At 45.0% G+C, this 14,659-nt stretch overlaps 1 protein-coding gene across 1 annotated transcript; it reads right to left on the bottom strand.

Moving 5' to 3' along the window:
• Positions 1 to 7,880: 7,880 nt before the first annotated feature.
• Positions 7,881 to 12,739, bottom strand: LOC102463769 (SRY-box transcription factor 17). Its single transcript, XM_075920702.1, has 2 exons — positions 11,969 to 12,739; positions 7,881 to 11,052 (listed from the first exon to the last, which is right to left on the bottom strand). Exons 1-2 carry the CDS (start codon positions 12,264 to 12,266, stop codon positions 10,133 to 10,135), a joined length of 1,218 nt encoding a protein of 405 aa, XP_075776817.1. The 5' UTR covers positions 12,267 to 12,739; the 3' UTR covers positions 7,881 to 10,132.
• Between the last annotated feature and the right edge of the window lie 1,920 nt (positions 12,740 to 14,659).

The following is a 14,659-nucleotide window of genomic DNA, read 5'->3' on the forward strand; positions in this document are numbered from 1 at the left end:
CTGGGACGGGGACAGGGGCTGGCCGCTGCGAGCGGGGAATGGAAGAGCCCCAGCTCCGCCCCTTCCAGCTGCTCTTTACCTGCCCAGGTGACAAGAGAGACAGCGCCGGGCGGGGACGGATTTTTCTGGGATTCAGAGCGAGGGGGATTTCCCCCCAAATATCGTCCATATGAGCAAATTATAAACAGATACTTACCTGCAGTCTTAACTATGGAGGCACTGAAGGTGGCTGTAATGGGATGAATAACGGGAAATATTTTATTTTATTTTATTTTATTTTATTTTATTTTATTTTATTTTGGTCCTGAAGATCATCTCATACATGGACTTTCTTCTGTGTTGTAACTTGACAAATCAACAGCTTCGACTTGGTTGTACTCGTATTAAAAAATAAGCAATACCCTAACTCAATTTATTGTACTTGAAACGTGTCCCCTGGTCATGTTTTATATCGAAATGTGAGTAATTAACATTAGAATTATGCCACTTTCTTTCTTAAATAAGTTATATCGGGTGATCTAACAATTACCTTTCACTTGGCTATACATTACATATTTTCATTATGGGTTTATTCCTGTTGTACTCAGCATCTCCATAACTATTTTTCGGAGAATCTACGCAGAATCATATTGCTTCCTCTTTCTGCGCTTTTCTAGACCATAGTATATGCAGCATATGTAAAACAGACGTTTTAGAAACAATTTACATATAGTGTGGGAAAGGATATCTTAAATATAAAAATCCGATCGGCGTAAACGAACATACATATACTGTTTGATATATTTTTAAATGCGCACTTTAATTATAATAGGACGAACAATCCAAACTGCAGTCTTCCCCACAGTTTAGTATTTGTTGTTTAAATGTGTTATAATTAAATGTATGAATACTATCCAAAAACATCAAGTGACATTAATCATTAGCTTGTCAGAGAGAGTCTTATTTAGATAAGGAAGTCTGGACAGCTATCGGCAAATAAATTGATATTGAATGAGTGAGTGAATTAATGACTCATGCTTTAGGTTAATTAAATCCATCTGGGTATTAAGTGCAACACTTTCCACCTTCACCCCCATTACCCCGCGATCAAATGTGCAACTTTTTGTCGTCTTCTCTCCATCAAATAGCTGGCGAGGTTGCCAGAGGAAATCACTGGATAATGGAAAACATATTCAGTGTTATTATTGGCTGGAGTGTCCAGAACTTTGGCGTTCAGGTGGCACAACTAGATCTGAACAGCGTTTTATTCTCCCCACATCTATAGTCTTTACATTAACATTACTCTAAATGACACAAATCAGGAATTTGCCCCCTTCTTACATGTTGGGGCATCGTACACTTTTATGTACAGAAAACTTCAAAGGCTTGAAGTGCACAAGAAAAATATTGCTATTTTACAGCCCAAGCCATCGTCCCTACATTTTCTATCTCGTGGTTTTGCATTAATTTAACAGGACCGGTATAGTACATGAATATAGAAATGAATAGTACAAGCACTCTGATTATGCCATGATATTGATGCTGATAGTTAATCCCTTTTTATTTTATCCTGCCGCTACATTTTCAAAAGTCAGCATGGGGTAGATTTTTTCAGGGAAAACACAATTGCATTTGAAACGATCTTGGGGAAGCTGGAGGTTTTGACAGTGAGATGCTCAGCATGCAGCATGCTGCGTGGAGCTGGTTATGGGTTTGCCATCTAAAAGCAGATGTAGATTTTCCTACGGAGGAGGGTATGATCCGCTTGACTCTCCGTTTTTCTCCTTTCCTAACAATGGAGTTGACTTTCAGCTGGTATAGAATGAATTACTGCATCTCTAGCAATATAGGTCTGCCTTTATTACAAACTTTCTTCACAAGGACTAGAAACATTGTTGCGTTTTAAATTGTAAATAGAATCTGCTTCCCAGTTGTGCATCGGAGTGCTCTCCTTGATACATTTGCACTGCAGAAACACAGAATACCTAAGAGGCTGACAGTGCAGTCCCCTGGAATTTACATACACTTAGGAAACAGAAACTATGGAGTAAAGTCATAGTTTACAGGCCAGTGCATTAATTAAAACACGTTTTGGTGAATACAGGCCAAAACTTGTCATTCCTTCAATGTGCCCTGGGCGCTGCTGTTAACTACTTCCTAGGATTTGATGCTTTCACGGACTCCACATGATGAAATCAGTGCAGATGGAGCTTCTACTCTGGATCACCACAACCTCTCTCCCTTTGCATTAGTAATATTGGAGCACAAAATGCCGAGAATAAAGAGGGACAAAGGAACTTACTGGGGGAAGGGTAGATATGCTATATGCTACATCTAAAAATACAAACGCAAATAAAAATGGTTGTTCTATACCAAATTCAGAAGTAGTAAATTATTTTTTAAATTGAATTTTTAAAGAATTATGGGATCTTCAGATGGAAGAGCTATCTACATGAGCAAGGAATGTATTATTAATTTATTGTAGATACATGACTCTCTGACTCTCTGAACTTCCTTCTTATGAAGAACAAGTATTAGGGAAATCAGGACAATAATTCAATTGTACATACAGCTGAGGATTTTCTGTGCACAGCTGAATATTTTGCTTTCTACACATTTCTTGAACTTTATTCTGACTGCCAGCCTTTGTCTTCTTGAAAACCTATGATGAAAGAGTAGCTTGGACAATATCTATACTAACAGAAAGTCACTAATTTTAAATGGAAATACTGAAAATGGCATGAATAGTTAAGGCACTAGAACAAGATTAAGTGCTCTTGGTTCAGTTCCTGGTTCTGCCACATACACCCTGTATGACCTTGGTAAGTCACCTAGTCCCAAACACTTAGGTGATTTAGCATTAAGCACCCAAGTAGTCTCACTGAGGGGAAGCCCCAACTGCACAGTTCACCATGCTACATACTGGACAAATAGTAGGTTACAGTTCTTGTCCTGTACAGCTTTCAGTCCAAAATGACAAGAGAGAAAATTGGTAGGAAAAAGGAAGTAACATTATTTTCATTTTACAAATGGGAAATGGGGAGGGCGGCTCATTCTTTTCCTCAATCTTGCAGGTATTTTATGGGTACATCTATGCAACAGCATTATTTTTTAATAACTAACATTATTTTGAAATAACAAAAAGTGCCTCTACACTACACACCTTTATTTTGAAATAGTGGCGAGCTGGAGGACTTCTTATTCCAACTCCTGTAACCCTCATTTTATGAGAAGTAAGGGAAGACAAAGGAATAATGTTCTTCCTTCGACATCCTGCTGTGTAGACGTACCCTATTATTCCTGTGGGTAGAGCTAAGCTTGTACTTATTTACAGAATTGGGGCCCCACCCTGCTACTAGCTCCTGTAAAATGTGCAAGAATGTAACTACATTAGTTGATAGTTTTTCCTCCTACCATTTGTCACTGGTATTGATTTAAACTATAAACTCTTCAGAGCAGGGATTATTTCTTGATGTGTATCTGTATGGTGCCTCCTTCTCTGGGGGTCCTGATTCATCACATTTATTATGCTAGAATCTCACAACCAACCAAGAAAGGGGCCCTAATGTGCTAGGCACTGTACAAACACACGGTAGTAGATAATCCCTGCCCCCAAAGAAGAGGTTAGGAGTTGGGAGTAAGACATACAACACACCGTCCCTTCCTACAATTTGTTCCAGCTTCTACCGGCCCTAACCTCCCATGCTACCCATCCCCATCCATTCCTTGCTCCAGTTCTTTCTGCTCTCTGCCCCAGCGCCTTTGATCCCCATCTATTCTCTAACTCTGCCCTTCCCCTCTATCCTACTCCAATCCCGGCTCTTCCTGCACCTGTCATGCCCCACCTCTGTTCTCCATTCCTATCGCTCATCTCTCTGCCTTTCCTCCCTCTGTCCTTCAGTCCTACCCGTTAACTCTTCCCCTGCTTCTCTAAGGCCTGATGTTAATCTCAGCTGCTGCCTCTAGACCAGGGATAGTCAACCATAAATAGCGAGTGGGCTTCATGAGTGGGCTTCCTTCACCTCACTGGCCCACAGCAGCTTGCAGCCCACTGAGGCTCCAGCTGCAATCCCACGGCCCCGCTGTCTGCCTCCGCTCCCCCACATGCCTCTCACGCACCCGGACACCCGAGGCCCTCACTTCCTACTCCTCCCCCTCCCTACTAGCACTTTCAGAGCACACGAATCGCCTGATTCGTGCTCTATTCCCCCCTGGTCTCCCCCTCCCTCCCAGAGCTGGAATGCCAGGAACAGCTGGTTCCCGTTCCAACTCCGGGAGGGGGTGGAGCGGAAAGAAGCGCAAATCAAGCGATTCTCAGCTTCTCCAAAAGAGCTGTGAGGGAAGGAGAGGCACAGGAAACGCAAGGTTTTGGTATCCCAATACGCCATAGGTTCTTGGGGAGAAGGTCAACCAGGGGATCCATGGGCTACAGGTGAAGCTCCAGTGGGACATGTGTGGCCCGCTGGCTACAGGTTGCCCAACACTGCTCTAGGCACCAGTGAAATAATTATTTATGTTACAATAGCCCCAAATGCTTTCAAGTGCTGAGCAGATACATAGGAGAGCCTTGTGCCTGCCAGAAAGCGTTTAAAAATATAGACGTTGTTTGTTAAAAAAATAAGTTGTTTGGGCGAAATGGGGGTACATTTTAAATCTACCTGGATAAACAAGTGAAAACCCGTGCTCTAGACCCACACAGACCCATTTAAACGTGTTTACATCAAATTAGCTTAATTCGGCAAAATATGTAGGATTGTTGGTTTAAAGGATCAGGGCCTTTAATCTATAGCCTCTATAAAATGGGTGCGGCTCGCTGATTTATATAGTCCTAAAGTGAAGACAAATCTGATCCAATTATTCTCCATAACATGGCGTTTATATTGAGCCTACATATATAAAATATCAAGTCTGCGTTCAAGGTCTCTTCAACACTAGGAAATGTTAATAAACATGTCCCATCAGTGCTGCAACTACACCAATATTAGCAACACTGGGGCACCTAGTGCAGATGAATTTCTATCGCCAACAGACATTTTCAGCACCAGGATGATTTGTGTTGGTGCTATAAATGTTCCATCAGAGCTGTCTGCATTAGAGCATCCAGTGTTGTTTACAGGGATGCAGCCTGCACCTTTGTATCTGTATAACTGAACACTCTTTTTCTGCTATGACTAACTGTTTGAAGTTAATAAACCCTTTTCCAGGCAAAAACTAAGAACGTCAGTGAGGCTTGTGAATTTAAAACAGAATAGCTATTTCTGATTAAATCGATGTTTGGATGCTCTTCTGGAACAAGTTGGTCTGTGCATGGAGTTATTCAGGAATAACTTTCACTTTAAATTCACATCCTACTTGAATCCAAATTAATGTATTCATATATACAAGACCGACATTTAAAAATCTATCCGATTCAGGTAGGTTGTGGATTTAAAGTGGAATAGCTATTCCGAATAACTCCGTATGTGGACACACTTATTCTAGTTTACTTTAAAAAGTAATTAAGCTAACTGCGAATCAGACACTCTTACTCTGGGATAAGAGAGACCACACAGGCAGCTATTGCTAAGGCTTATTCTGAAATAACTCCCTATTTAAAACAACAGTTTCTGCTAGAATAAAAGTGTTGACGTAAGCGGCTATCCCATACGACTCTTAGTTTAAATTCACACTTTGTGACCTTAGATTATACACCCAAACACTTTCCTTTAATGAACATAACCTAAATCGATGTTACCGATTTACTGAAATCTTGTGCAGCAACTGGGATTTCACCAGCCTTACGAGAGAAATGAGCTATAAAAATGGTCAAGACGTGCTTTACTGTGACTGGAAACCTCAGCAAAGTAGTTTTGTACTATAGATGCGTCCTTACTTGGGGTGTGATTTTTAAATAGGAAGCCCAATCTTAAAGAATCTTGGGATTTAAATGGTCTTCATTAGGCTTAGAAGTTGTAAGACAGAGTTCACACTTCATTTAGCTAAATGGATTATAAAAACCTGACCTGTTAACGTTGTTGTTTAGCGGGAGACTGTTATTTGCAAGACTAGGTTAAGCCGATTTCAGTATCCGGCAAGTGAAAATATAAAAACTTCAAATCTCAAGATCCTTCCCCGCAGCCCAGGACTTACTTCTAATCCTCATGTTAAGGCAGTAGAGAAGCGTTCGGTTTTGGTTAGGAGGCAAAGGGAGACGTTAAGGACGACCAGGTGGTTATATAATTCTACCTTTAATATATTCTTTATATAACTTGTTCCTCGGTCAGCAATAGATCTGGTGTCTCATAAGATGGACCCAGAGAACGTGAACTAAGGCATGACTTTTCTGAGTCACTGTTACAAATCTGGCACAAACAGCCTCCGCCTTAGCAAGATAACAAATGCTTCAGTGGTTAAATGTCGGGATCTCTCAACAAATTGTCCACGAACATTCTTATCAATCACAACTACATTCACTTGGGGTTTTTTCCTAGTCTTTCCATAAATATCCTAGAGAACATTGTGTAACATTGTCAAAAGTGGTTGTGATTTAGCAGCCTAATTTAACGTTGTCTGGAAATCAAAATACCCGCCAAGAGTGCAGGGGAAGTTCATTAACATGCTAGTTTCAGAGTTAATTTTGAACTCCTAAAAATTGGAGCCAGAAACCTGAATCTTACTCATGTAGGGAAGAGGAACTGTATCAACTTAACCACGTATCAAGTCAAACTAAAAAAGCACATCCCAAATGTCAAATGTTAAATACTTTAATCGAACAAGTATCTACATACCAAAAATATTCCTAGACCCGCTGTCAAATATTTTGATTAGTGAATAGAGGTGTTCATAAATACAGTTACTACCCCAGTTATCACTCCTTCTCCCAAGCCACCCGTCTCCAAAATGAATAAATGTATCAAATAACACCTGTAATTATTCCCTGCTCTAGAATTGTTATACAAACTTCTCTCACATTTGTTCATGGACCTAATTCAGTTACATGACAAATTTTAAAGTTCACTCATTTTTGAGCTATGTGAAAAGAGGATGGCAATTGTTTGGGAGAAGAGGCAAGGAAAATTCAGCCTATACCAAGAAAAAAAAACTAGAGATGTTGCTCCAATTTCCCAAGAACACAAAGTCGCCTATTTCCAACAGACTTCATTCAGACCCAAGGGAAGAACCAGGATAAATTTCTGCCAGAAAACGCGGGTGAAAGTAATTAATTGGAACTATTTCCCATCCCTAGCTGTGACCTGCATTATTAAAGACATGATAAATTAAAAATACCAGCACGGTACTTTTCCAGTAGGTATCACCAGTTAGGAACATTTTTCTTAAAAGTGATTTAAAAAAATCAGTCATGAATATCTGATTCTCTCATTGAGATTGCCCCATGAGTTAAAATGAGTAGGGTAAAAGGCTCTATTACAGATTCATCTTTATGCTGAAGCTTTAAGGGATCTCAGCATGGGGGAATCAAGGCATCATAACTTACACCGAATTCTGCTCCTTGGTTCTCCCAGATCTGCTTGGATTGGGCAGGTTGCAACTGCCATCGAAGTCTCCTAAGCCCAACTGGTGTTTTAACCTTCCCTAGCTACTTGCGAATAACATGTTCAAGTCTTGTATTGGTAGTCTGTCCAAAATGGACTTCCTGCTAATTTTTTTTACCTAACAATTGATATTTGGCTAAAATTGCATGGTCAACACAGTTCATACAATATAGCCACATCATAAATAGGAGTAAATAGCACGGGCCTCTCACACACCTTAATATCAGCAAAGATCTCTAGCATTCTTTTGCGTCCTTTCTAAGGATAAAACATCTATGATTTTGCACATAAGATGGAATGGGAAAAGGTCTGAACCCGCCTTTTCCAAAAGGCAGCATAGGAATTATTTGACATGTTTTTTTTAAAAAAAATGCCTTTTTGATCAAGTCAGGATCCTATTCACACCGCCATCATCGGGAGATAAAGATCTAATTTTTAGAATAAAACAGCTTGCCACTGGATTGTTAGGAAAAACAAAGGTGAATTAATGCATCTTTTAAGAGTGGTATTTTCCGTGTCCCTCCAATATGCTGATAGGGTCTTAAGAAATTTTGCAGAAACATAGGCAATTAGAACATTTAAATCCAGCTGCACAGGCAAAAAAATACTTAGAAGAGTAAATGATCTAAATTGTGATTAATTTTCAGGTGTAAAAATGGAGACAAGTAATGGCACACGGTAACATTTGAAAATCTGTTCTGAAATAATTTGTTTGAAAGGGTGCCCCCCCCCCCAATATTATGCAAACTCTATGCCCGGTATGATATATTAAAACAGATCAGAATTCTAAACACAAGGGATCTCCTGTCAGCTAACCTGAGTGAGGAGACACAGAATGGTCTTCAGTATGCCGCACCCATCATAGTCACACCGTAACTGTACAGTAAAAAGAGCCACAGGTGAGCCAGCCCCAGTATTTAGGAACTTGGGAGGGAACATTGTACAAGGAAAGTGACGATTGTATTCCACTTAAAAAATTGCTAAGTAAGTTGAATTTCAGACCTACCACCACATAAGTGAATTAGGATCCGATGAAAATGTATGGATCAGTTCTTGAGTATCTTGCTTTCTTTACTCAATGAGAGCCGAAGTATTATTAAATTGAATTTTGGAAAGAACGCTATTGTAATTTCACAGCCTAGATAAATCGGGTTAAACCTAGGATAGCTAGACCTTCCCTCTCACCATTTCCAAGGGCTCAAAGTCTGCCATCAATGTTTCGACAGGATAATACTACAGTTCATTTGATTTCAAGGGGAATGAATAGTAATTAAAGCAGAGGCCTGCCCTAAAACCATGTATGAGTTTCTAAATCCAATGTCACCATTTGACCCGCCCCCTATTTCCCCTTAGTTGAAAACTAAACATTGTAATTCCACATTTATACATACGTATTTTAACAGTAACATTGGAATCACTGCATTAAAAATATTTCTAGCTGAAGTGGCATTGAGGTATATGCAAGGTCAGGAGGAGAAAAGTTTATCGATAAGAACAGTAATGTCTAAACGCCTGTTTTAACTTCTTAATCATGGAATGTTGGGTTGCAAACTAACAACTTCCTGCATATTTGGGAATCAGCTATAGAAAATTTAATTCTAGATGCCCCCGAGTTCCACATACATGTTACAAATTGTAACTAAACTAGTTTGGGATTTCTCCTAAAGGATACATTAACTCCCCTCAATCTTTCCCCACAAACGAATCCTCTTCCACACACACTGAACACAGTTATTCGGTTGCAGACTACATTATGTCTAAACCTTCTGGTGTAGTTTGCATTTGTTGGTCGGCACTTTAATGAACGATCATATCGAAAGTGAATTCAAACGCTTAGGATTCGCCAGATGCTTGGCCATGCACTTCACTATTTTCGTGTCAAAAATAGCTTGAATTTCAATACAAACATACAAATGGACAGTCCAGTCAGCCCTGCGGTTCTAAACCAAATTACTGAAAATTCAGATACTGCATTTTTAAAGAGAAAACATTTTGTGGGGAGATATATTTAACATTCCCTTATGCCATTTACTTGAGTTAAGACACAGAGTCGTTTGACATTACGTCCAATATGCAAGTATGATGGAGATAATCGAATCAAAAGAAAATATTTATCTAATAAGTAGTTAGTTCCTAAAAGGAACAATTCAGTAACCATAATTTACATTAAAATAGTAATGGTAGGTGTAAGGGGATATAAAAATTAAAAGTTTTAGTATTTTCCCTTTATTTGTAAAAGTGCAAAATTAGTCTGTACAAAACCCAAATTCCATGTGTATAAAATTGAACAGTTATAACATTAAAAGACGTGGTGAACTCTTCCAGGAGCTGATTAAGTTAAAGTCCAACTGTGCAGCTATCTGAAATGTCAACAATTTTTAATATTCAGCACAGGGTGACACTAGAGAATTGCATCACTGTGATTGGGGGATCGGAGGAGGGGCAGTCTTTCAAACCTTGAGCGGGTCTCTGTTCCCTGCCAGTTCTCAAGATTCCAATAAATAGCATAAATAGGAGCAAAGCGCACAGCGTCTGTACAAGGCTCCCCGTGTCCAAGGAGCCCGCCCCGGTGCCAGCTCCATCCCAGAGCCAGCGCGCTGGGGCCTGCCGGGCGCGCTCTCTCAGGCGTCTGGGTAAGTGCAGTAATACACAGCAGTACTTGCATCTGACACCACGGAGGAGATGGGCCCGTGGGCGTCCGGCGCAGGCAGGCCGGCTTCGTGGCCCTGGAAGTGGAGCCCCAGCTCGGGCTTGCAGGCGAAGTGCAGGTACTGCTCGAACTCGGTGCGATCCACGTCGCCCAGCAGCTCGTCCTGCGACAGGTGCTCCAGGGGCTCCCGGCACTGCTGCGCCTCGGGCGGCGGGGAGGGCTGGCAGGGCTGCGGCTGGAGCTGGGCGGCGCGGGCCGGGCCGGCGGGCGGGCACAGCTGCCCGTAGTAGGCGTGCAGGGGGCCCTGGCAGCCCAGCAGGCTCTGCAGCGAGCTGAGCTGCCCCAGAGGCTCGGCGCGGGGCAGGTGCCGGCGGAGCGCAGCGCTGGCCGGGCTCTCGGCCGGGTGCGCCGGGTAGTCGGGCGCGGGCGCGGCGGGGTAGGCGAAGGGCGCCAGCTGCTGACACTCGTCCTGCAGGGGCGGCGTGAAAAAGGCCGCCTCGGTCTCCGCCGCCTCCAGCGGGGAGGGGTCCGGCGTGGGCAGGGCGTAGCCGTCGAAGGCGGCCGCCAGGGGCTGGCAGTCCCGGTAGTGGCCCAGCGCCGGGGGCAGCGCGCTCTGCACGCCGGGGTAGCCCTGCTCCGGGTAGGGCAGGGCCAGGCTCTCCACGCACATCCTGCTGCCGCTGCCCTCGCTGGCCAGCCCGGCGCCCGGCGCCTCCGCCAGCCCGTGCGCCAGGAAGCCGCTTTCCACGCGCTTCAGGCGCTTCACCTGCTTCCGCCGCCGCGGCCGGTACTTGTAGTTGGGATGGTCCTGCATGTGCTGCACCCGCAGCCGCTCCGCCTCCTCCACGAACGGCCGCTTCTCCGCCAGCGACAGCGCCTTCCAGGCCTTCCCTGCGGGGCGAGACACGCGTAACCCGGGGGCCTCCCTGCGCGCGGCAGCCCCCGTCCTCCGCCCGTTATCTCGGTACCCTCCATCCAGCGCCTGACCGCCCCCATCCCTCCAATTGCCACGCGCCCCCCCAGCGCCGCCCTCATCCCAATATCAGGGAAGATTCTCCAGGTCTCCTCGCTAACCCAGTCCCTGGGCAGGGGGCTTTGCCCGGTCCCCGCAAAGCCCAGCGCCCCCCGTCCACCCTGGAATTGCCCCCACCCGCCCAGCACCCTGTCCCCGCATTGCCCCAGGCAACCCATGCCCAGCGACCGGCAGCTCTCGTCCTCCCTTTTCCCATGAGGCCACCCAACGACCAGTCTCACCGATTGCTCCGTGCGCCCCCCGCCCAGCCCCATCCTCCCTGGCCCATCCTCCCGCCCTCATTGTTCCATACACCCCCCGCCCAGCGCCCGGTTCCCGCATTGCCCCAGGGCGCCCATGCCCAGCGGCCGGCCGCTCCCGTCCTCCCCCCCCCCCCCCATTATCTCGGTACCCTCCATCCAGTGCCTGACCGCCCGCATCCCTCCAATTGCCACGCGCCCCCCAGCGCCGCCCCCATCCCAATAACGGGGAAGATTCTCCAGGTCCCATCGCTAACCCAGTCCCTGGGCAGGGGGCTTTGGTAACTAGTCCCGCGTCCTCTGAGCCTCCTGCTCCAGCCGGAGCCGCGCAGCCGCCGCGCCCTCGGCACAGGTACCAGCAGCAGCGCTCGGTGACTTGCCTTTGCGCTGCCGGGGCTCTACTGGAAGGGGGGGCGCTCCCGCACCCGCTCTGCCCCCTCCCCCCTGTGCTTCCCGCTGCTGGGCCGAGGCACGTGGCAGGAGAAGCCCCTGGCCCGGCTCAGAGCCCGGCCACGGGTCATTAGCGGCCACTCACCCAGCATCTTGCTGAGCTCCGCGTTGTGCAGGTCCGGGTTCTGCTGCGCCAGCCGCTTGCGCTCGTCCTTGGCCCACACCATGAAGGCGTTCATGGGCCGGCGGATGCGGGACTCGCTTTTGGCCCGGCTACTCGCGGCCCCCGCCGGGGCCGCCTCACCCTTCACCTTGGCGTCTGCGAGGGGGCTCAGGGACTCTGCCCACTGGCAGGGGCCCAGGGCCGGCATCATGATGGGGAGCGAGCACCTGGCCTGCGTGTGGTCGTCGCTGCTGGCGTAGCCCGCATCGGGGCTGCTCATCTCCGGGCAGTCGGAGGCACCGGGAGGAGCGGGGCTGAGCCTGACCCGCCTCCGACCCCTCCCCGGCCACCAGCTGGAAGGCAAAAAGGGGCCGTCTGCGCCGAGCAGCCCCCGGCCTCTCGCCTGGCTCCGCGGGGGCAGCAGCAGGGAAAGCTCCCGGGTCCCGTGGTCTGGGCGCGGGGCTGACGCTGAAGCAGGATCTCTGGTGGGGGGCACCCGGCTCACTGTGGCAGCTGTCAGAGCGCGGCCCTATTTACCCGGAGCCGCGGCCAATGGGGGGCGGGGGCGGGCTCTGGGCTGGGACGGGGACAGGGGCTGGCCGCTGCGAGCGGGGAATGGAAGAGCCCCAGCTCCGCCCCTTCCAGCTGCTCTTTACCTGCCCAGGTGACAAGAGAGACAGCGCCGGGCGGGGACGGATTTTTCTAGGATTTAGATCAGAATGCGAGGGAAATAGCTCTTAGGGGACGTGCTGTATTGTATGACAACCCCCCGCCCCTTTGAACAGATGTAAACCACTTCCACTGAGGTCTTGAACTAGCGCAAAACACGAGAGGTACCTATTGGTTAGGGACTATACAACATTGAATTCTTAGCAGTTCCTGCCCCGAATCTTGCAATATAAATAGTCAAGATAGAGAAATACTGGGAAAGTGGTATAATAAAAGAGCAGACACGATCTATAAAATGGTACAAACCTCACATTAGCTCCACTATTTAAAAAAAAAATAGGTCGGGTTTGGCTGGTAGGTGATTAGCCAAACTTCTTACCTCCTCTCCCTAAATTTCATAACTAGCATAGACATACCCAGCTTCGTAGCCAAAAGAGGAAACATCTTTCACATGGACACCTCAGTAGTTGGAGTCCAATAAATGGCTCTTTAAATTAAAGGTTGTATCCTCACATCATTTTTCCTTTTTGTAATGTGTAGATTTTCAGTTTATGTGTTTCTAATAATATACAGCCTGGACGTGATAAAATATAGCTCTGCACTTGTGTTGACCTTTTATAACAATGTTTTCACCTTACAGATGTTTGGATATTCGGAAGTATGGTGAACATACCATACGCATAACTTAAATATATACAATAAACAAATATTATGTAAATATAGTTAAATATAATATAAACCTGGGAATTTTGAAAAACAAACATAAAATCCGATCACAGAGATAAATGATTTATATTTTCTATATACATATATGTGTGTGTGTGTTAGATTGTGTGCTCATGTAGCATACAAGGTAATAAAAATTAGAACTTTTTCATAAAGTCTCAGATTAATGTTTGCATTGTTTTATGGCTCTATTAAATGCATGAATGCTTATCTTAGAATAGCGCCGAGCTTTAAACACAAGATCAAAGGGGCTTATTTGGTTAAGGACATCTTTGTTTGGACAACAACTACGGGCAAATAAGCTGACACTACATGAATCCTCTCCTCTTTTCATGAATGAAGTGAGCCGCCCCTTTAAAGAAATCCAGCATTTTATTCATGTTTCCCGCAAAATAAAATGTGAATCTTTTCCATTAAAATTGAAACGTGTAGTAGAGCGTCAAGAAAGCAATACTTTGCATTACTGTGATCGAAGTAGGCTTTTGTGAGCCTTTTGGGCCCATTCTTGGTTTTGTGTCCCCGTTTCTAAAGCCACTGAAATGCTTAGTCCCTCACGAGTCTGTTCTAAATGATTGTGTGTAAAATACTAATGTTAGGACGTTGCGAATTCCATACAGAAAAAGGCATTTGTCACTGTCGCGGAGAAGATTCCTGTTCCTTCGCAAAGCGCTAGTTTCAGTAACACTCCTAAAAAGGAAAGCACATTTGGGAATTTTCCCATCTGAATGTTTGTATCAACCAAGAAAGCTTGGGAGTGGAACACACAAAAATGAATGATCAAGGACAAGAATTTAAATGTATCTTTGTCTCTTTGGTTTGTGTGGAAGATGCTACAAAAACTGTTACGAAAATAACCAGCTTTTTATAACTAACCGGTAACTGCCCCAATACCAACATGATCTTTGCACATTATACGTTTACAATTAGCATTAAAATAAATTCAATAATCTAAATACTTTAAACTTGCCCGCGAAAATGCAGTTGTCATATAATTAGTTATAATAATCAGAAACTCCTATTAGGATTAATGTTTAATTCAGGTGTTCAAATATAAACTGTACTGCGCTGACTCCCCTACTCTCCCTTCCTAGTCTTTTTAAAAAAATGGTTCTTATTTTGTCTGTGTGCGTGTGTGGCTGAGGCTTTAATATTGTGCCCAGTCTCGATGTGCTAGTGAAACTGGGCCTTTCAGAGTGCTATGGCAGAGTTTTAGTAGTTTCTCGGGGTGGCAATGAGAATATATTCGTGGATTACTGAAAAACATGGGAGAACGATATC

The sequence above is a fragment of the Pelodiscus sinensis genome, chromosome 2 (assembly GCF_049634645.1).
Source record: "Pelodiscus sinensis isolate JC-2024 chromosome 2, ASM4963464v1, whole genome shotgun sequence".
Taxonomy (NCBI): Eukaryota; Metazoa; Chordata; order Testudines; family Trionychidae; genus Pelodiscus; species Pelodiscus sinensis.

What these genes read in the sequence shown, in the direction of transcription:
- LOC102463769 (XM_075920702.1), bottom strand. Translation starts at nt 12,266, where the DNA reads ATGAGCAGCCCCGATGCGGGCTACGCCAGCAGCGACGACCACACGCAG. An exon ending in GGAGCTCAGCAAGATGCTGG is followed by an intron (nt 11,053 to 11,968) that starts GTGAGTGGCCGC and finishes CTCGCCCCGCAG; the next exon opens with GGAAGGCCTGGAAGGCGCTG.